The 23,824-nt window shown below is 42.8% G+C and overlaps 1 protein-coding gene across 3 annotated transcripts in view; it reads right to left on the bottom strand.

Annotated features, from left to right (window-relative positions):
- Positions 1 to 23,824, bottom strand: part of CRMP1 (collapsin response mediator protein 1) — a 53,474-nt gene that overhangs the window by 11,910 nt on the left and 17,740 nt on the right. For all 3 annotated transcript variants that reach the window (XM_027686329.1, XM_027686330.1, XM_027686331.1), the window contains 7 exons: positions 18,747 to 18,931; positions 17,022 to 17,186; positions 11,658 to 11,719; positions 9,926 to 10,006; positions 6,893 to 6,961; positions 4,737 to 4,857; positions 3,516 to 3,672 (listed from right to left, as the gene is read on the bottom strand). In XM_027686329.1, coding sequence (XP_027542130.1) covers positions 3,516 to 3,672; positions 4,737 to 4,857; positions 6,893 to 6,961; positions 9,926 to 10,006; positions 11,658 to 11,719; positions 17,022 to 17,186; positions 18,747 to 18,931 — 840 coding nt within the window. The remainder of the gene's footprint in view (positions 1 to 3,515; positions 3,673 to 4,736; positions 4,858 to 6,892; positions 6,962 to 9,925; positions 10,007 to 11,657; positions 11,720 to 17,021; positions 17,187 to 18,746; positions 18,932 to 23,824) is intronic.

Genomic DNA, 23,824 nt, shown 5'->3' with positions numbered 1-23,824 from the left:
TGTAGTACAAGACTCAGCAATTCAGTCCATCACACAACAACCGGTGAAATTTGAATTGGATACTGCCCCCACTTTAGGAGAAACCCTCAAGGCCATACAGCAGGTGAAAATCGGTAAGGCAGCTGGGGTTGATGGAATTCCACCCGAAGTCTGGAAACATGGGGGCCTTGCACTCCATGCTAAATTTCATGAGCTTGTGGTGCGCTGTTGGGAACTAGGCGAACTACCTTCAGACCTTCGTGATGCAGTCATCATCACCTTGTATAAGAAGAAAGGTACTAAATCTGACTGCTCAAATTACCGTGGTATTACTCTGCTCTCCATTGCTGGCAAAATCTTGGCAAGAATACTCCTGAACAGACTAATACCCGCTATAGCAGAAGAAATTCTACCTGAAAGTCAGTGTGGCTTCAGAGCCAACAGGAGCACCACAGACATGATATTTGTTCTCAGACAACTGCAACAGAAGTGTAGGGAACAGAACAAAGGTCTCTATGTAACCTTTGTCGACCTCACCAAGGCTTTCGATACTGTGAGCAGAAAAGGTCTTTGGCAGATTTTGGAACGTTTAGGTTGTCCCCCCAAGTTCCTTAAAATGATCATCTCACTTCATGAGGATCAGCATGGCCAAGTCAGATATGGCAACACACTTTCTGAGCCCTTTCTAATAAAGAATGGTGTGAAACAAGGCTGCGTTCTCGCTCCTACCCTATTCACAATCTTTTTCAGCATGATGCTCCAAAGGGCCTCGGCAGATCTCGATGATCAGGACGGTATCTACATTCGATATCGTACTGATGGAAGCCTATTCAACCTAAGGCGACTGAAGGCCCACACCAAGACCCTAAACCATCTTGTCCGGGAGCTGCTTTACGCTGATGACGCCGCCCTTGTTGCCCACACAGAAGCAGCTCTGCAGCATTTAACATCCTGCTTTGCAGATGCTGCTGAGCTCTTTGGGCTGGAAGTCAGCTTAAAGAAGACTGAAGTTCTCCATCAACCTGCACCTCAGGAAGTCCTCCATCATCCCCACATCACCATCGGCCAATCAGAACTCAATTCAGTCCAACAGTTTAATTACCTAGGCAGCCTCATCTCCTCAGATGGTAAGATCGACGGGGAGATAGACAATAGGTTAGCGAAGGCATATAGTGCCTTTGGAAAACTCCATAAAAGAGTATGGCGTAATAAACACTTGAAGAAAAGTACCAAGATCAGTGTTTACAGAGCCATAGTGCTGTCTACTCTTTTATATGGTTCCGAATCATGGGTCATCTACCGCCACCACCTGCGTCTCCTAGAACGCTTCCATCAACGCTGCCTCCGTACAATCCTGAACATCCGCTGGTCAGATTATGTGACCAATACATCTGTTCTTGAACAGGCAGCAATCACAAGTATTGAGGCCATGTTACTGAGAACACAGCTGCGATGGGCAGGGCACGTCTCCAGGATGAAGGACCACCGCCTCCCTAAGATCCTGCTTTATGGTGAACTTGCCTCCGGCTGCCGCAAGAGAGGAGCTCCGAAGAAAAGATACAAGGACTCCCTGAAGCAACAACTCAGCCTCGGGCATATTGATCACCATAACTGGTCTACTCTGGCCTCCAATCGGGAGGCCTGGAGACAGACCATTTATAACGCTGCTGATGCTTTTGAGAAGGCACGCAGGATCACTCTTGAGGAGAAAAGACAACGCAGAAAGAATCGAGCCTTGCAGAATATACCATCTAAGGAGTCTTTCTGCTGTGTCTTTTGCAACCGGACGTGTCTATCTCGTATTGGCCTTTTTAGCCACCAACGCGCTTGCATGAAAAATGGGTAGAGCCCTTCCCAAATCTTCGTTCGCGAAGCCTAGCCATGATGATGATATTTTAGGGAACAAAAAGTTCAATTATGGAAAACTATTTCTGCCGTTCAGACTGTCACAACAGAGCCACATGTAACTCAGAGCTCAACTGTGCATTCATTAATGCAGCATCATTAGAACAGCTGAGTTAAAGCCTGGGTGGATTCTGGTAGACTGGACAGCCTGACCCACCGAGTGCAAACAGAGATGTGTGCACACCACAGCACTGGCACTGACTGACGGCAGCTTCCCATCACGTGTATGTGCCCATCCAGCTCCAGGGCATCGGAATTTCACATGCCAGGGCTTTACATTACCAGCCACACTGGCACTGCCAGCCACATTACCTGCCTGTTAGTCACATGGAGGAAAAGTTTTCTGAAGACCAACGGGTAACTTTTAAGGTTCAAACTCCACTGCACTGTCTAGAGCACTGGAAACCCCAGAAAGGGGAGACAAGAGGTAAGGAGTGAAATAAGGTTTTGAATGGTAAGTTGAGTTTGTCACTCCAGCCCTAGCAATCTATCCTGCTGGGACTTCAGCTGTGAATTTCTATATCATTTCAGAGCAGATGGTCTTTTGCTTAAGCTAAAGGAGACCCACAGTTGGCTACAGCCAGAAAATACTTTCAGAGATGGGTTTACAGTCTGGGTTTTTGGCAAGACACTGGTGATGTCTTCTACATGAGAAAGACACTTCTCCCTCTGCTGTCCTTATTCCTTTCACCTCTCTAGTAATTAAACTTTCCCTGTCAACCTCAAGGCAGTCAGCCCACACCGCCATCCTGTCAAGTGATGGCCTTCAGTCTCCAGTGTGTCTCCAACCAAGTCCCTGACAGTCTCCTTGTAATCCACTCTGGTCTCTTTCTCCTGACAAACCTGCTCTACATGTGCCCCTTATCTTTGCTGTCTTCCAACTTGAGGACCCCTGAGCCTAAAAAGACAGAAGGGAAGCTAAAGGTAAAAACAAGGCTGTAAGAACAAGTAAACTTCTATGATTTTGTTCTATCTCAGATGAAGACAAACTACCAAGTCAGAAGTTTTCAATATGCAGGAGGAAAAACCACAGAACTCTACTACAAATACAAGTTAGTTTAGGACAAGCCAGTTTTCAGAAGAGCCCCACACCAGCTTTGGCAAAAATTGGCCCAGGGAAGTTTTCTCAGTTCTAGGTATCTCTGCATTCAGGGACAACCCTCATTTCAGGGGCTCTGCTTGCCACATATGACTGGGGCTTAGCATTGAGTCTTTTCTCATAGATGGGAGTCTATCCACCAGACTGGTGCTTATGCTGGACAGTGAGGATGCCATCTCATCATAGATTAACAATTCAGCTAAAGAAACCAGAGAGCTAGGGAGAAAGCCAGTTCAAAGTCCTGACTATCTAGTTGTACAACTAGGAATCACATGAAAAGCAGAAAGAGAAGAATTAATTCCTGAATAGCCAGCAGTTGCCTCTCTATCAAGCTAACCATGGAGTGTCCATGACTGCTCACCTGACCGACAGCCTAAGCATAAGGATATAACTATCCCTGGTTTTCTACGTCCTTTCTCCGCTGCTTCACGTACAAGACTGGTCTAAAGAAAACTGATCCCTAGATGCTTCATCCCATATGGCTTTTGGACTTGCCTCACCGTGAGCCTGTAAAAAAAAAAATGAGTCTTACCATGCTAAGAGTGAATTTAAGTGATCTGGAGTGGTAGGATCAGGGCTCAGAGGTGGTGAGGTCACAAAAGCTGCAGCCTTGGCCCAGTTTTTGCTCCAGTAATGTGTCCCATCTGTGCCCAAGCTGGCAGTGATCGGCTCTCCAAAAACAAGGGGACCTTGGAGAAAGCAAGGATATTTAGGAACTAATTACAACCCACTCTCTTCTTCAGCACATTACACTGCTTGCTGCATGGGCCATGTATAATTCACACACTGCTACACAGCCCGCGTAGCTCCCAGAAAATTAGGCAGCCCTGGTGTTGTCTGTGTGATAAAAAATTAATAAGGAGTCTCTCTGAGCTACACATGCTTTTGATCAGTGTATTTACAAATCTCTCTTTCTAATCCAGAAGGAGACAGTTCAGACCTGGTTTTAATTTGTACTGTTTTAATCACAGCCACGTTCTCTCTGTTGCTCCAATTTGGAGTGCATTGGGTGGTGGATCCTTCAGCAGACAGATGCCTTTTTACTACTCCCAGGTTGGGCACAGCACCAGCAGATAGCAGCAGATGGTCCCCAGCACCACACTCCAAGTCTCCAAGAATACAAATATCAAGACGATAATTTGCTCTTTGGCTTCTCCATATTGCTCATGAGCTCTGTAGTACCAACCAGCAGAACAGTCCTGACTTGCAGATGCAGCTTCAAAAGCAGCTGTCTTCAGGCTCGCAAGTCCTTCTTGGCTGCTTTGTAACCTGGATTCCACCACGGGCCAAGCAAGCAGGGTTGGCCCACAGTGCACATCTGGGGGAGGCAATCTCAAGTAGCAAGGCTAGGAGTGAGCTCCAGGCTTCTCTAAATGCAGGGTCACTGCCCAAGCCACCCCTCAGAGGGTAACAACCTGAAATACTGGCATGGAGGATGTGCTAGACCCTGTTAGGAATAAAGTATCTCCCTCCCACAAATGGAGATACAGCAGTCTAAGGGTAGAGTAAAAGGGAAAACAGGGTCCAGAAGAATTACAATGCGATCCTCAAGGGGAGAGTTTCTCAACTGAAAAATCTAAAAGGATTTCCCCTTCTCTTTCTCAGCCGTAAATATTTAGAGTGTGATGGTGCTACCATTCTTTGATAACCTTTCCCTATTGCCTGTCATTGGGGTCAAGATGTAAAGGTTTTTCCACTAAGTTTCTATTCAACAAAAATATACAAGTCTGGGGGAGAAAAGCAAGTCACTTACCTTTCTTTCTGGCCAGTGCAATGATATCAGCTGCACTCTTGCTCATCACCTTGGTGATGTACACTGGGCAGTTTATTCGACTGGCAATGGTGATGGCACGGAAAACTGCTTCTGCTTCAAGCTGAGGAAAACAAGGAGGAAAAAGATAACTGAAAAAGCAGTCTGAAGAAAAAATGAACTGGAAGACTGAGCCATATTTCTGTTCAGCAACAACTCTTCAGGGGTTTGTTCTGCTTCTTCCATGGAGAGAGACACAGTGCTGGGAAACAGGGAGCTAACCCAGCCTCAAACACTTCATGCCAGCAGTAACCACAGCCAGGCTGTACTAACTAGCAGCATACAGCTGCCCCAGCACAAACACAGCTCCCTGGCTCCCTGCACCCCAGGAAAGGTCGTGTCCAAGCAGCTGATGCAGCTCTTCCTTACCTCCCTCCCACCTTTCTGCTTCAGACTCCTACTCTGCAGCTGGAAGGAGAACGAAGCAAGAAACTTCATCACAGCTCAAAGACAACCTCTGAGCTCTCCCTGGCAGCTTACCCTAATCTTTACATAATGATGATAGTGAACGTAAAGTATTCTCAAACAGCAACTTCAGCACTATGGACTGAATTTAGCCCATAATCCAAAAAAACCTTTGAAGCGTTGCCCAGTAAGTCCCCTCTGTCAGCAAGCGTAAAGGCACTCTCCTCCCAGGGAGCCATCTGGGACGTAGGCACACAAAGCAGGCATCTTCAGATGGAGAAGCAGTGTTTCCCAGCAGCTCTGGAGACGCCTTTCCCCAGCCATCAGTTTTATACCAGATCCTTCCCAGATGAACTCACCGTATTGGCATTTTAATACCTAAGACCCTGTTGTGACTGAAAATACTGACTCAATGGTACAGAAACTTCTCTCCAAGAGTTGTGCTAGAGAAGTTGAGCAACTTAGGCCTTCCAAAACCACATGTCTTAATCCTTCACAGTATTTTTCCCTAAATCAGATCGTCACTTCAGGATGTCCGAGGACTTTTATGACAACATTTGCTCTGGAAGCCCCAAATGCACCTTCAGAAGAGCAGGGAAGGAGGTAGGGCCTTTGTACCTCAGCACTGGGGCTGAGGCAGACTAGATGCATGGTCAGAAAGATGCCAAATTCCTTTCTAGGAAACTGCAAATGAAGATTTCCCTTAGGCTCTTGTTCACATCAAAATGAAACAACTCAATTCTTTCAAAATAATTTAGGTGGAAGTTAAACAGCAAAATGGAAAAGTACATAAACAGTTCAGTAGAAGAATGCGACCAATTAAGCTGATTCCTTTTGCCTTGGGGAGAGGTTATATAAAGATCTGCAAACCACAACAATCTCTTCAAGTTTAGCCTTAAATCCCCAGGACCTCATCTCTTTAGTCTTCAAGGAAAGCAGTCACTTCCTATTACCACTCTCCACCACCCCATTAAGGGTCTGAACTGCATATACATTAAGGGACACTCTCATGTCTTCATATTTTCCTTCTCATTAAATAAACCCCTTCCAGATGCCTGAGATGATCCAAAGCAGAGCCTGGATTTTATTATAAAGGAGTTGCATAGAATGAGCTGCCTCACAGCATCTTTCCATTCTCACGCATTTGCATTTCTACACCTGCATTTCTGCCACCAAGGTATCTGCCAGCACGGAATTAGATTTATATGTGGGTATATGCATATGCATGTATATATGTACACATGCATCCTATAGGAGTTTTTCAGTCAAAGCATTTCAATAAACGCAGTTACTCCAAAGCCTAATCCTCAAGCTGCACTGCTGATTTTTACCCTGATAAGCCCAATTTTTTTGTCATCACAAATCAAAACACAAAGGTCACACTTAAAAAATACATGCACACCCATTTCCAGGGCAGCAGGAGCTGCATCTCCTGAGTGTACAAGGACACGCTCATTCCTGGACTGAGGGAACACATCTGCTGCAGCATCAAAGGGGTTTTTCAGGCAAACAAACAAGCTGAAAGGACCTGGACTTTTCAGGTTTTGAATAACACTGGAAGAGGAGTTGGGAGAAGCAGACTGCCGCCTTCCCCAATACACCCATCTATCATCTGCATGTACAGAAGCCAAGCTCTGATACTACATGTTCAACAAAATATTTCCACAAACGACAAAATGAGTGAAGTCTCTTACCTCTTCGGGCCTGCTCAGGGCATGTCCCTCAGGTCCAGTGATTCCCATCTCCAGAATACGTTTTTGTTCCTGGAATGCAAGAGATAAATGCTGACACAGCTCCAGGATGAGACCCTTGCACCCAGCATCCTCAGGGAGATTAATAACAGTCATATTGTCTGACTGCCCCTTTTAATGTCTGTGTAAATGCAGCTGCATAAGCCCTCTGAACACTGAAAACACTGGCTCTAAACTGGTCCCATGCCACCCAGCACAGCCAACACAGGTCTCTGCTGTGCGATAGAGAGTATTTGTGCCTCGAGCCATTGGGCTCCACCACCATAAATCCCCTCTGCCCTCCAGAAAGTCTTGCTTGACACCAAGACACGAGCTCAGAGAACGGGCTTCAACCAATATACTAAATAGCAACTACAGGTACTTCCACCCTGCGATTCCTTCTTTACTTGCACAAGTTCCTCTCTGGCTGCAATCCACAAAGCACTGTTACCCTTCTTAAACCTTCAGCATTGATGACATTTTCAGTTCTCTGTAACACTTTTTCCTACACAGTGAATCACTAAAATTATGCTTTCACAAAAGCAAAACAGTGCCCTCCAGTTGCGAGGGCGCTGTGTCCACACCAAAAAGTCCATCTTATGACAAACGGGGATTTGTAAATAAAAATTCTGGGCTATCCAGCTTCACAGCAGTGGGATAATTTTTTTTAAATAGACAAAAAGCTTCACTTAATTTAAGGCCAAGCAGTGGTATTGGAACAAATCTCCCTTATTGCAGAAAATAGTGATCAACTTCTTCTGATCTGAGGTTGGTCCAGGCTTGACAGCAGAGCAGAAGCGGGACCAGAGCTGCTGATGTACCTCCTGCCCTGCCCTGCCTGCAGGGCTCTAATGAGCCCAGTTCAACAATGTAATGACTCTGTGACACAGACAAATGTCCCCTAGAGACCTGGATGAAGTTACCAAACACACTTGAATGTGTCATCTAATAAATATTTGATCCCAGGTCCCTGAAGGGGAAAAAACTCACACATTACCAAAAGACTCCAGAGGAAGTTAACATTTACATATACTTTAGCTTTTGCTCCAATCAATCAAGGCTGAAGAGGCATTACTAGGAATGTATTAATCTGAATGTGTAAGAATACTGTGGTTAGAAAAACATAAGTTTTCATAGGTATTTTATAAATAGCTGTTCTGTATCACTAATGCAATGGCTCTAAACAGTGCCAGTTAAAGACTTCAGATAATTAAAATACAGTAAATGATGAAGTTAGAGCCATATAAAAAAATAGCAAGTTTTACAGAATAGCTACACAAAATAGGATAGATTTGCATCTTGAAGAAAGTCATAAAATCAGATCATATGACAAAATTACCCACTGTAAGAGGACTTGATAGTGCTAATAAAACAGAATATTTGTTTGATAAGATCGAATTTGTATTTTCATGCAGGGCAGCCCTGAAAAAACTACCTGCAGGCAGCTCTCTTTTTAGTATCCAAATAATCCTTCTAAATAAAAGCATAAAGAAAGACTGATTGTGTGAGACATGGCAATGGTGAAGAAATATGTTGACATATAACATAATTTACATTTATTTACTACTTCTTCTTTTCCTAATAATTTTTCTGTTCTGCATGTTCATATCCCATGGCAGTATATTAGGGCTAATCAGAGAAAAATGTAACTGAAATAGATTTCTATCAGAAATGCAATTCCACGAGTGTGCCTTGATTTTAATGGGGAATGATTCAAAACATAACAGGTGCCATTTGATTTGTATTATTTTGCCATTCCTACAGTAATATTGACTTAATCATGTTTCTTATTATTAATTTTCCTTCTACTTGGTATTTTATGTTGTATTAAAACTATATATATTATGTATTTAGTAGTTTTAAATCACTCTAAACTTCATCAGAAATCAGCTTTTTTTTCTCTCTTGAATCCAAATGAGGGTTTTCACCTGGTTTCAGTGGGAGAAAGACATGACTGCACTGTATGTGCCTGTTGACTCCTTACTAGTAACTTTTGATCCCAGGGGTCATTTTGGCCAAACTCAAAAGTGAAAGGCAGCTCTCCAAGGGGGTAAATTCTAACCAAGCAGATAGAGGACAGAACCCCATGGAGGGAAAAACAAAATATACCCAAGGCAAGAGTTTTTACACACTGCCCAACTCCTCAAATATTCCCTTGAGGTTCTCCCTTAACCATGAGACAAGGTGAGTTCCCTTGTCCAGATCTCAAAGACAGCTTTACCTACTGTAATTTCCTTGTCAGTCCTGCAGCCTCATCCTTAGCGGATAAGCCAGCAGATAAGCAGCTCAGCAGATAAATCACATGGCTCACTCAGAGCCTCACAGACCTAAGAGGGGCTCGATGCACGTACAAGGGATCAGAGGAGTGAGACATCTCTGCAACGGCCTTAAAAGATTCATCCGCCATAAATGTATAGAGTCACAACACCACCCACCCAAACCCACACACCCTGTTTTAGAGGGGAATCCTGCCTCTGAAAGACCAGTGGGAGGTTTGCTATTGACAGCTGTCCTTGGGTTACCTCTTCTGACATGCTGTGGCACAGATCACAGCACACTACAGTGCGAGGACAGCAGCTACCCCGAGGGACCTGACCTGCAAAGTCTGCACTGGGGATCCAGGACGTTTTATGGAACATACTGCATTTCAGTCCAGTTTCCTGGTTCTGAGATGCATGTTCAAAGAGCATGGATTACACACAAACACACATTTTGGAAATGTTTAGAAGAACACAGTACTTCTTATTCGCAAACTTCAAAGATTTATAAGAATATTCTTAAAAATAAATAGGTCTGTGAGCTTTATTACCCACTGCAAATTCACTGTGCTGCTCATGCTGATAGTTGCAGCAAGAGACTTTAGCATAAAGCTTTCCAGTTCCACTTTTTGCCCCCAAAACCTCTGAAAAAGGCTTTACATTTTTCTGCTTCACTTGTATCTGCTGGATTCAGAAGGAATCATCTCACAAAGTGAAATAAAAATGACAGTTTGCTCACCTGAGCTATCAAGTCTCCATTTTCAGCATGGACCAGGATAACAGCCCCAAGGCTCTTTAGAAAGGTAAAGGCTTCATAAAGCTGCAGGTAGTACAAAGAAGGAAACACTGCTGAATAAGGAAAACACATTACTTAACACTCAGACTTCTCTGTTCACCTAGTTTAGTACCTTCTATGCTGGTAATTACCTCAGTGAATAACACATTATCTCTTTTCAGAGCCTGAGTTTCACTGTTTGGTGTTGACTTACTCACCCCTGTACACACCAGCTTGTCCAGAGGACAAACTTCTGCCCTTCTGCACCAAGACAGGGTGAACAGCCTCAAGCAGGGCTGGGTTTCCCTGGGACACAGAGTCTGCCCCAGCCCTGCATTGCAGAGCTGCCTCGTCATGCCCTCCCACACAGGTCAAAGTTTAGTGAGTCTATTTTCTGCAGTTTTAGCAAACGTAAAATAGAATTACCCCCATGCACTATAGACACTTTTAGTACACCTAGAACACCTCTCTTCTGGAGGGCAGGCATTTTGCACCATCTTCCTGGAGCAGACATTGTTGAACTTTCACCAACATCTTTCATTCTCCAATTAGAAGTTGCAGTAATTTCTCTAGAGCATTCCTTTTTTTAAAAATTGCTTTCTAAGAGTCAAAACCCATCCATAAAGAAGGGCAATAGTTGATCCTGTTGTTTTTACTAGTAATTTCTGAGCACAGATCTACTGAAATACAGTTTCCTTTCCAAAAGGTATTCAGCTAATGTGTTCCTTGTTTAAACCAGACTTCAGTAACACGGGAGACCAGTTTTCAAGCACGGATCAAATACTGAAGACATAGTCTCTTCAGTGTCCACTTTTGCACTAGGGCATTTCAGGCAGCACTGAATGGGTTGCAATACACAGCTTGCAACATGAGCATTTAAACAAGGTAACAGCCATTAGTCCAGCCACACATTAAACATTTTGATGTATTTCTCCTGGTAATTCCAACAGGGAGTTGAATTTAACAGGCACTGCCTCTCAGAAAATATTTATATATTATTATGTCTAAAATTCCAATTACAACCACATGTATTGGAGGTGTAACAACAGTTAGTTATTTAAGAGACCAAGAGCTGTAGCTCTGGGAATAAGTAAGAAAGAAACATTTTCTCAACTGAATAAGCAAACATTATTATTACTAACAGATGCCATTGTTCATTTACAGTGGCTTGATACGTATGAATGGGAAAGCTGAAGAGTCTGGAATCTGTAATGAGCTCTGGACAAACAAGCTCATTGTTATCTCCAGCCCTAATGAGAAAAGGCCACCTCCCCCAAAGAGCAACTCCATTTAACTGCTTGCAGCAACCAAGAAGCTCTTGAAACCTCAAAACTGCCTCGAAAACCTCAAAAAGCCTCAAGTGCTTCATCTTTTTCTCCCACTCTGACTTAGAGTTCTTGAAAGATTACTGCAAAATAAAATGAGTGAAGTCCTGAGCAGGTCTGAGCGGCTGCAATGTTGGGAGACACCAGAAAATTGCTTGAGAAGGTGAACATCATACACTTGAAGAAACACGCAGGTGTTCTCCATAGCTCAGCACTGACGCTCGAGGGAAGTTCCCCGCTGCACATTTCCCCCAGTCCCACTCAGGTCAGTGGGAATGTTTCTCTGGGATTCCACCTCAGCAACTCTTCACATGTTGGGAGACAAGAAAGAGAGGGCAGATCACAGCAATGAAAAGCATTGAGAGCAATACCTGGCTGTCGGACATTTGATAGAGATCTTTGTACGCCATGTAGACTTGAAAAGAGTTCACACCTGTTCCAAGACAAAATTTAAAGGTGTTGCCATGTAAGTGGATTCTTAAACTGTATTCAAACAAAACCTTCAGGAGAAATAAGTCATAGAGTATGTCTGGACTAGGTTTTTCACCAGTGATTGCCAAAAACAAAGCAATGGCATTACAGCTGCTAGGACTAGATGCCATCTTTCCTGGGGGAATTCGTTGGATGCTATGGATTGCCTGTCTTCAGCCCTGGAGGAACCCAGCCACCACTGCAAACGGGACTGCTTGCACCCAAATCACAGACAAGCAATGGTGGCTAAAGCAAGCAGGTAAAGTTTGTGAAGTTTGAAAGACCTTGCGTAAGGTTCTGTTGCTGAAAACCACAAAATCACCGGTTTTCCTTTTAGGTTTCCTTAGCTAATCAGGAAAACATTTCAGCTTGACCTAAACTGTTCTTTTTGATAGATAAAACTTCTAGTTAAGTTCCCCCAAAGCACTGAGAATATGTAGGAACTGTGTACCTGAAGGTGCATACAGACTTGCTTTTTTTTTACCCTACTGCCCAAAACACCCAGTTTAGCTGATGGTAGACACTGGGAAGGAGTGGAAACAAAGCCTGAAACCAGCTGCACAAGCAGCTCACCACACCTCTCCTTCCACCTTCCAAAGACAGAAGGATTTATGTTGGCAGTCACACAAAACCATGAAAGATGACAGCTTCAAATTTTAGAAATCATAAGAAATGCTAGCGTTGAGTGTCGGCTGCCAAGAACCAACTGTATTCAAATCCCTATAAGTTTTGTTATTTATTTCAAAGATTCAGTCATTTATACAGCTTTGTATTCTAACGGAACAAGAATTACAAACATCTTCTACAAAAACATAATTTCCATACCTATGAATTCATATTACTGTATAAATTTGCCTTCCTCTTTAGTGTACTGACAAAACCCCCAGTTTGGTACAGGGACCAATTTCAGAAGCCTTCTGACTTAAAAGAAAAGTAAATTCTACACTGTCTAAGCTGTGTATGCTGCATTTCAAAATGGCCATGACAAAAACTTTGCTTCCTGGGGCAAGAAGAGAAAGAAAGAGATCTCTTCATGTTATTTATGTTATCTGCACAAAATGAATAAGGCTCTCTGACGAAGATATTACTCCTTCATGAGTCCAGAATGAGCAAATACATCCTCAGGCAGAAGGTATGGCTGCTCACACACACACACACAGAATTTGTTTATTTGCAATTAGAGGACTAAAATACGCCAGGATACATGCAGGATAAAATGCTGAAATGATCCCTGGTATTATGTCTTCCTGCTAAGTCCAGGTAGCTCAGAGAGAAATACAAAGCAGGAGCTGGCCACTCCTTGCTGACTTCCACTCTGAGAAAATCCAGCCTGAAACATGGAGCCTTGTCAGCCCATAAGCCCATCCTTTCTTTCTGTTTTCCTATTTATCAAGTTCTCAGAAAACACACATGGTCTTTACTAACTGTAATCCTTTCATCTATTCATCCTTACAGTTTCAAAGTACTCAGTATGTTCCTATTTTAAAACCTAAGCTTGACTACACCTTCCCTGGAGCCAGTGCTTGTAGCCTCATGCCTTCAGTCCTGTCTCCCTCTGACTGAACTTAGCAGCTCCCAGAACATCAGTCCTACCTGCCTTGGAGGAAAGCTCCGTTTTCTCTCCCCAAGCCCACCCAACGTCTCAGATGTCAGCCGCACCCTGGAGCCACCTTGCACACACAAAGCAATGAGAGGTGTGTTAGGGCTAGCCCAAGCCATGCTGACTAGCCTCAGTGATGGCACAGGATTGAATCCTCTCATACACATCTCACTGTAAGCAAAGAGCTGAGTTATCTATTGCTCTCCCTTATCCAGTAGGATCTAGACAAAGGTAATTCACTTAATCAGGCAGCTTTCTCCGAGTACTGTGGTTGGAAGACATGCACTGACCCAAGTAATACATACTTTCATCATCTTTTCTTTTATTGCCTTTGTATCTTCTTAGGCCCTCTTCTGACCTTGGTAAAATGACAAGAGTTTTGCTCCCACTGTGTTTCACGTTCGCCTTGAAATCAGTAAGAGTAGAAAGGACCCCAGCTGGGATCCCGCCATAGGATCTTGAGCCGGCTCCTTACCACAGTGCAGAAGCAGAGTTCTCCTGAGCAAACACACAACCAGGCCCTCAGTTGCCACCTCAGACACACACGCAGTGGAAAAACACCTCGTGGGCTGCCCTTACAGCTAACAAGAGAGATGGTGCAAACCATCCTGCCTTGCAAAGAGAGTACCTATACCAGATACCAAGATAGATAGCACAAAGTTACATATACAGGTATCCAAGATTAGACTCTTTGCCTTGGTCTGGTGTCTTGACCTACTCAGTGGAATTATGCAGCTTTTCAAAAGCCCTGGTCCATGGACTATTGACCTTAATGCTTAACATCTGTTACATGCTACATTCTTGTTTATGTCCTACTTCCCTCATACCAGCAGTACTCAACAGAATCCTCTTCAACTTTTAGGCAGAACTACAAGCTTTTTTGAACAGTGACAAAGTCAAAGCAACCAGTGAGGCCCTGAACTGTCAGCTATTTCAGGCTGTTGTTCCTTTGCATATATTGGAGAAGCTCAATCCCAAAATAGCTGTTGAAATGCTACAAGCCTGAGTCTTTATAATCAGCATTTGGGGCCACAAAATCTCCAGGCCCTTCCGAAGACAATGTCTCCTTAAATTAGCTTTGTATTGAGTTAAAACTGATTAATTGTTCAATTATACCTCATGACAAGGCACCTCAACAGCCACTCTGTGAGCTCCCCTGTTAGTCACGCTGATTGCATTAGGCACGTGCAGCACTGAAATGCAATGAGCTGATCCCTGTCGCTCAGCTACCTCACCCACCATCAGCCGAGAACAAATTCAGTCCAGATTTCCAGCTGATGAAAACCAGGGTCACTCCACTGACATCAGGTCTATTTGCACCAGCTGGCTCAAATGTTTCCAATTATCAGGAAATATTACCCGTTAATTTGAAAGCCCTTGCCACATTGAAATATTTCATATTGTGCTTGTGCTTTTATACTCATCCTTACCTTGTGTCTCCTAAAACATGAGAGTAATTCACACTGACTGCCTGAAACATACTGCTGCAGCTGTGAGAACAAAGGTGACCTCCTAATGCTCTTGCCACTAAAGAAGCCACCAAGGCCCCATTATGCATCCCAGTTCAGAACCAACGAACAAATTCCTGCTTCCCCTGACAACTAAAAGGCAGGTCAGATTTATATTGAAAACTCACATTTCAATAGTTGGAGAAAACTATTAAACTAACTGTCTGCATCGGGCTTTTAACGTAAGCCCTCAGGCAAATTTGGGAGTGCTGAGCAACCTGTGATCCAGAAGCTCTGGAAAATACTATCCAACCTTTGAAATGAGGCACAGTATACTTGTCTGAAAGTACACTCAGCTAAAGCGCAGCAGCAGATTCATGTTAATGCTGATAGCAGGGAAATAGCACAGGTTTGGCACAACTAGTGTTGACAGATGTCATCACCTTGTAAAAATCACCTATATTATAGAGCTTTGTAAGACCAGCTGCAGTTTCTCTAAATTATGTGCAGTCTTGCTGATTGAAGTGCCTAAAATCTGGTCATACAGGACAGGAACTGCCAGCATCCAGTGATATGGGATAAACTCCCCTAGGTGACTGCACCTCCATGGCAACTCAGCAAAAAATTGCTCACTCAAAAATAGCATTTTGCTTTGTTTTTCTACTTGGATGTGAAAGATTCTCTTTATGGAGATATGTACTATCAAAGTCATCACTAGCACTACACATTACAAAGGATGCTGAATATACGTATCACTTAAGTTTCCCAGGGACCCCTGGTGGCCTAGTGGTTAGCATGCGGGACTCTCACCGCTGCAACCCAGGTTCGAATCCCAGTCCCCCGGGCAGATGGAGCTCGTTAGCCCTGTAAGGCCATCCATCTATGAGAAGGTCACTCTAAACAAACCTACGTCCTGAGGACCTCACTGCCATTGTCCAAGCTTGCTTGGCCCCGGCAGATGAACCTTAGGATTAAAGGGTGGGCTCAGTTCAGCGCAGGCTGTGTCTCACCTAAAAAATCCATTGCGCAGGCTGGAAAGGTAAAAGACCTTTCCCAAAATCTTCGTTCGCGAAGACTGGCCATTATATTATTATTTATTATAAGTTTCCCAATAAAAGGGTCATTCTGATTTGGCCATGGAACTGAATACCACTTCAGAAAATATTTCCTAATTAATATGCATACATTTTCAAGGAAAGTATCAAGCAAAAATATTTGAAAATACATATTTCTGGAAAGAAAAATCCATGCTGTCAGTCAAAATTTTAGGAACAAGAGCTAAGCTAGGTATTTTCCGAAGGCTAGATCCAATTGCCCACACATGGGTACCCAATGCCATCAAGATGCCCTCGATATATGAGACTGCCACGCTGAGTTGACATGCATGGACATGCATTTATGAGAGGTTTCACTTGTGCTATTCTGGAGTGGAAGCTGGAGCCCAGGCAGGGTAACCTATAGCATCACGCATCACACCTCTTAATTGAACTGAGTCAAACCCATAAGTGTCTTAGATTCCTTTTTCTGGCAAGTTTTGAAACAAAGCATCTTGTAGTTACTTCAGGGAAAGCCACTGGAGACGAAGCACTTGAGAAAATCAGGACATTTTTTCAATATTAGGTGCCTAACTTTAGCATCCCTTTTTTCTAGCAACTTGAACCTGTTTTAAAAATACAGGCATTAAAGTAAATTATCCTAAGTCATTGCTAAGAAATGAGATCTAGCCTGTAGTGACAGTTTCATAGACACATGTGCTCTTCATATTTGGACTTCATTTTGAGGCAGCTGAATCACAGATTCCAGTCCAGTTAAAATCTGAACCACTACCTTGAAAGGTTTCATTTTCTCCATTCTTTAAACAGAGCATCTAAGGCGACTGGGCTGATTATCCTAAATGCTGATCTCGAGTTTTACCTTCAAATAAAACATACCTATGCAATGTGTGAGCCTATTTTCACATGAACAAGCAAGCACAAAATGACGCATTTGTATATGACAACCAACACATTTTCATATTCCATGCCTATATTGGACAAAATTATACATAAGCACAAAGCTTTATGCCCATTTTACACAGCAGCAAGTGAAAATACAAGTTCAAGGTAGTGCAAGGCAGCATAACCAGTGCCTGTGCATTCACTAAAATAATTCAAAACTTCACCTCCATATGATATTTCAATAAAACCAAAAAATATTACTATATTTCACTAACTAACCTTTGTCTTGCACCAGTACTTCCAGTTCTTCTCGAATCCCATCATACCAGCTGGTGATGTCCACATGGAGAGAGTAATCACAACAGGATTTGGTATCAGCTGCCTCATGCCACTTCTCAAAGGAGGTCAGTAAACTCGAACCAGGCTCTGGAAGCACGTGGTCAACTGAAAAAGAGATTGACTGTCTGTTAGCTGGACAGCATGCAGACTGTTCAGAATTCCTCAGTGCCTGTGAGTAAGCAGTGTTCCAGCATCTCAGCCTTGGAAACAGCAGCCTCAGAGGCAGTTTGCGTGCAGACTGTACCTTCAGAGTGTTGGTCAGGTCTTGCTGTCTCAGGTGCAGCAGACTTTGTGAACAGTTTGTATTAAGGGTAAGTCTGGCAACATGCTTGGTGCAGCATCAACACATACACAAAGGGCGAGCCAAATACCTCACAGTTTAGGAAACATTTCTCTTTCCCTTTACTGTTTTGTAAGAGAGCACAGGTTCTGGACTTCGCTGTACTTCTTGCCTGATGTGTCCATTTCTATGTATTTCGCACTAAGCACAATTATTAACCAGTGCCTTGTAGTCACTGAATTGGCTCACTCTGCCCTACCAATACATCAGTGCAGATGTTCAATGTTTTCTCAGCAGCCAAAACTGGGAATACAGCCAAAGGTCTGAAGAGGGATGACGTTGAGCACAAACACTCAGCCACACTATACGGGAGACTGAATGCCGGGCAACCATGCATCTTCACTGCCTCAAGACTTTCTGCAACTAATGATGCCACAATGCCTGCTGACATAAAGACACAACCACTTATGTGTATGTACTTCTCTTTGCATCGCTAGGTCAAAAATTAGTAGGGAAACAAAGCAAGATGGGCTTACCAGTGGCATTTGCAAGCCTAACTGCACGGGAAGCCTCAACTGAAGAACATAGACTGAAAAAACTATTAACAAAAGGAATGAACAGCAATGCATTTTGTGCTTATTGCCAGAGATTCTTTCAGCTAATACCTGCTGCTGAACACAGGTAACAGATTACACCACTCAGCAAAAAAAGCCACATCCCAATTCAGTGGGAGTAAAACTCCACTGTGAAGCTTCTCCGCGCAAGGAAGCTACGACAATTTACGTCACCTGAACAACTGCCTCACAAAGTCTAACCAAGGCCAAGTCATTGCTAGTAGGAAAGAGCTAAATCTTGTCCCACCATCTGGTAGACAGAAGAAAGGTCTTTAACAATTATAAACAATTAATTTTATCTTCCACCAAGAAAGATGTTCCTCCAGGACATCTCTGGGAAGGAGTTCCTCAATTCTTGCTGTCAATTCCAAGTTTATAAATAAACATTTGTTATTTCCAAAGCCCTTGAAACGGCACTTAGGTGGGAACAGCAGACCTTTGTCAGATTTTCTGTGCCATACACTTACAGCACTACCTACACTGTTTTTCAAAAATCCCAAGAGTAGGTATTTTACCCCTCAGTGCTTGTTCTGTATTTCAGAGGAAAATCCAAGACACAATTCCCCATGCTGCTATTTCTTTCTGAGGGTTGGTTCATTTTCAGGCCAACCCTGAGTGAAAATGATGAATGGATCTCAAACATGCCCAGAAATTTGAAGATTCATTGCAGAAGATCTCATAAAATCAGTATGGAGCCTCCAGTTGCTATCCCCACACATGCTACACAGGCTTCAGCCTGTTGTGGGAAGAGAGAGCATTGCTAGTACTCACTGATCATGGTGGTGCCCCCTGCTAGTGCTGCCTTTGTGCCTTGATAGAAGTCATCAACTGCAGTCATCCCATGGCAGGGCTTTTGTAGGTAAGTGTTGACGTCTATTCCCCCAGGAATAACCATGCGCCCATTTGCCTCTATGGTCTTGACTCCTCCAGGAACAATCAGATTCTCTCCTATTTGCCTGGACAGCAAGAAAAGCCAGTATTACTTGAACAAATAAGCACAGCGCACAGAAGCTACCCGAAGCATGTAGGGGAGAGGAACCCAGGGGCCATACAGAAGGAGGAAAGGTGCCCAAAGGAAAGGTGAAGCTCAAGCACTCACTCCAGCCATCCTGCTCAGCACTGGCAGAACAAAGTCCAGGAGAGCTGCCTTGCTGAGCTGTGTGCTTGGCTCACTTTGCATTACTCTAGTGGCCAATAAAGGAGCTGCAATGCACCAGCATTAAAAATTGATTTTTTTTTATATGATTCCTATCTTTAAGCAATCAGAATTATGTACGCTTAATGCTCTCTCAGGGGCTCCAGTTTTGTATATTAAGTTCTTAAAATGAAAACAAAAAACCACAGAACAAATATGACAGCAAGCTGGAATTGTAAATATATGGCAGAGGCACAAGGCACATTAGAAAGTGTTATAATGACTTTGTCATCAAGCAATGCAAATTTATGCAAAAGAAATCTAAATAACCTAAGATACAAAAATACATATTTAAGAGACCTAAACACCTTTAATCTACCATGTGACATATTCTTCATCCTCCTCTTCCAGCTAAAACTTAGTGAAACAATCTACATAACTGTGTGGAAAAATGAAAATTAACTGTTGCCCTTTTTTTCCCTTCAGGTCTTCAAAGTGGGATATTTTTTTTTCACTATTAAAAATATTTATCTCATCTCCATGCTGATATTAAGGAAACTCCAGATACTCACAAAATACTTTTAATGTTCAGGGACACAACTACTAATAAATTAACATTTAACTTTTAAACCCACACTGCATTTTTATTGTCTGCTTTCCAGGGTGCCAAACGGGGAAAGGGATGGTCTGTGTTGAAGCCATGTCTCTGCACTATTACACCATAATATATTTGGGCTTAGTGATAACTGTAAGGTAGTTCTAAGTTCACTTAGTTTATCTCATATTACAGACACAGTCCCTGTCTTAATTTCCTTTTGTCTGGGATAAAATAACATTTATCCGCATCTAAACAAATAGCCCAGACATCTGAGCTGCTGAATCTGTTTCTCCCATATTAAAATGCAACTCCCACCTACAGATCAAAACACAGCAACTGATTAACAGCCAATTGAGACAAGCTAGAACTAAAAGTGAATATAACTGTTAATTAAAACCAGTGAAAAAAAAAAACAGGGATAATTATTCACATTGGAATTTGGCCAAACCACCAGAGTTAATAAATAGCCCCAAGAGGTCAAGAATTTGTTTCATATGCTATGCAAAAATGTCACCTCCAGTGCTCCAGGCCTTGGTTGGAGGGAAGCACCGCCATTGGAGCAAACTCCCTGCCAGCATCCCGAGCTGAGGTCTCAGCCACCCAGCACTGAACAAATCCAAAAGGGCTTTCTCAGGAGAGCTGATAATATCATGGCGTGAAACCGTACAAGTCCACGTCTGGCAACATGTAGAGCACTGGGAGCTTGTCATAACCTGTTTACAGCCGCACAGTGTTAACAACACCCTGACAAACAGGGAACTGATGTGTATGCAAAAGCCAGCAGCTGCCCAGCACATCCAACTGTGCAAACAAAAGCCGCAAGAAGCTCCTCTGCTCTTAAAATCTGACTCACAAAGGCATAGCATAAGGCACTCCACCGAGTAGAGTGCTTGCAGGAAGTTAGGCAGACCTGCTTATAATAATGGTGTTGGACTAACTTTTGTTAGTTGAATCCATTCCCAAGATTTTAACCAGAGCAACCCTCCACTTTTGTGCAGCATTTGTGTGGCTAAAAAACTGAACTGGAAAAAAAAATTCACTATGACCAATCTTCTTTGAATATGTCCAAAGTGTTCACTGTACTCCAAGAACTAGCATGCCCTTAGAGAATAATATTAAAGAAAACTTCACAAAAATACGAAAGCAATTAATTTTTGTTTGCTTCTGCAATCAGTATCTACCAGTTACCTATTCAAGAAGACACATACTCTAACCAAGTTAAAGGGTGTTAACTATGTACTGAAGTTTTCTGATTACTCAGTGCTCCTTATTTTCAGTGTATGGTTGAGTAACAGCTTATTCAGCTGAAATCATCCATGTTCAAGTGACATGGGACCAAATGGTCTTTGTGGATGCTACTGCATTACTACCTGTCAGAACTCTGTCTCATCTCTCGCCCTGGCATCAAGATTAAGGCTGGGAGAAGGCTGATCTTCACTGACACTCAAGGTTATTTTTATTCTGACTGACTAGAACAGAAAGTAGGAGATAATGTGACTGGAGTCAGGATTCCTGAATTGCTCATTCATTAATTCAAAGTGTACGTGAATAAGAATGGCGCTCAGTTACTCGTGGGTGAAAAAATATAATAGAGCAGATAACTGTATTTTAGGCTCTGTACAAAAGTCTGAGCTGGTTTTCTGCTACATCAGCTACTAGAAAACTCAGACCCACGGAAAGTTGATGCTGTCTATCATTTTCAGTTGAACAAGCTGGTAAATTCTGTTGTACATGAGCTGATTAAAGCACAACAGAAACAGAAAGCTTCAGCTCTTCACAAGCTTCACCCAAGAAAGCTGAAAACCTCCCCCTGAACTCTGTGGAGTTACTTCTATGGTCATCAAGCCCAGGACTCCTTCAGGCATCTGAGGCTCTCCCCAACTTGGCCAGTCACGTGGAGCTCTGGAGACCACATCACCAGACACCCACCCTGCATACTTGTTAGTTCCTCCAAGCCCAGAGGGACCCAACCCTTCCCCTTGGCAGGGATGGAGCAGTGGACAGCAAGCCCCAGACCATGACCTGCCACTTCACACTGAGACCAGGGCTCATTTCCCCATGTGATAGCAGAGGCAGGAGAGATGTACACAAAATATATTATTTATATGCCAGTGGCAATTTAAATTACCAAATATTTAAACTACTATTTAGATACCAGAGAACTGCCTCTCTGCTGCTACCTGAGTGTGAAGGGCTTAAGTTTCATGTAGGAAAAATCCACCATTGCTCCCTTGTACCTAGGGAGGTAGTCTGAGCATTGATAGGTAGGAAAAAGAATCTACTATTCTCCAAATTGTAGCTAACCTTCAAACACACTCAAAGTTACATCTGCTTTCTTCTCTGCAAAGCAATCTGCAGGGACCTAAGAGTTAAAAGACCCTATTCATTTCATTAGTCTGCAAGAGAAACCCAACCCTCTATTTTCCAATCAGTTTCCACTGCAGAGTAAGAAAATTAATCTAGATCATTTATATCCCAGCAAAACGAGGACACTATTGCCTTTTCTGGGCTGAGTGGTTTGGTGTCTGCTCCATTCTGTGGCAAGAATTCTGTATTATCAGAAGGATCTGCAGCTGGAGAGTTAGAGCATCAACTAAAATGTGGATGACTGAGGTTCAAGGTCCTGCTCCAGAGGATCTTGAGCCACATTTAACAATGATGTTAAATATTCAGACACAGTGAGCAGTTCCAGCTGGAGACCAAACCCAGTGCTTCCTTAGGCTGCAAAATTTATCATCTGAACATAGTAAGGACCCAAGCTCATCTCGCAGCAGGTAGCCCTCACAAATTAGCTGTTTTTTTCAGAGCAAGACTTCTTGCACAGTTTACAAAGAAAAGTCTTGGGCCACCTCAATCCAGGAAACCAGGCATGACTCAGGATGCTGAACAGCCTCCTTGGGCAAAGATAAAGCCCTTTTAAAAACTAAGATTTTGCCTGTCTATTCATTATTAATCCTAGCTATCTTGGGCAGCCAAGACGCCTTCTGGAGGTAGGGATCCACACAAGGATTTTAGAGGGAGTCCATGCACTCAACAAGGGCAGGTCAAAGCTTGGCACTGCTAACCTGCCTACCAAGCACCATTGTATTTCTGGAATCAAAGTAAAAAATTCACAGCAATTTCAGACTCTCAGCATCTCACGCTCTTAGTTGTTAAAACAGTTATGATGCTTGCAAGTGTTACTAGGAGATTTGCATTCAAACTAACAAAAGCACAGAAAAACTCAACTAAAATACCTATCAAAGGGAGTACAGCTTGGTTGATTGATGCTATTAAAAAAAACCCACATGTTCAGAATTTTGTGTCTTCTTCACTTAAAACAATATGCTCCTTTGTCACTTCTGCAATGCAAGTAATACTACAACTGGAAAGGCAGAGTAAAGTATTAAAAAAAAAGCATGGATAAAAGTATTCAGATTTCTTTCTGTTATAATAACCTGAATCATCATAATGTAAATTGCCACAGTCATATAAAGAAATGGACTTTTAATCTGATGATATATTCTTAAGAAAAGGAGCTCTGAAAACAAGTAGGTCATTAATTATTAAACAGATAACTATAATTATGTTTCTGTGCTTTAAGTTATGGCCTCTGGAGACCAAGCTTCTCAGGTCACTAGTGAAAATGTTTAGCAATCAAGAAAAAGGCTTTGATCCTTGGGTCCATCAGAGTACTCATACACACAACATAACTTTGCAAAGCTAGAGACCCTCATCTCCACTAAGCCAAGGTAGGACCAGCAGAGTGCATGGACTCCTCTGTTACAGCTTCTCAGGCTCTCAGTAACAGGTATTTCAAGTTTTTCACTTAGCAAATACTTTCCCAGTTCCTGTATTTTATAGCCGGATAAATGAGTAAGATTTTCTTTCTAATTGTGTGATGCTTTAAGATCATATACCATTTACAGGCATGAAAAGGGACACAGAAACAACAAACAATCATAGAATATACTGAGTTGGAAGGGACCCACAAAGATCATCAAGTTGAAAGTGAATAGCCCTCACGGGGATCAAACCCACAAGCTTGGTCTTCTTAGCACCATGTTATAATCAACTGACCTAATCTCAGGCTCAATGTTGTAGAAACAGAACGTGCTACGCTTCAGCATTAACCAA

The sequence above is a fragment of the Neopelma chrysocephalum genome, unplaced genomic scaffold, assembly GCF_003984885.1.
Source record: "Neopelma chrysocephalum unplaced genomic scaffold, ASM398488v2 Primary Assembly neopelma1_71, whole genome shotgun sequence".
Lineage (NCBI taxonomy): Eukaryota > Metazoa > Chordata > Aves > Passeriformes > Pipridae > Neopelma > Neopelma chrysocephalum.
The sequence above is the reverse complement of the archived record's forward strand: the minus strand, read 5'-3'. Positions and strand labels throughout refer to the sequence as shown.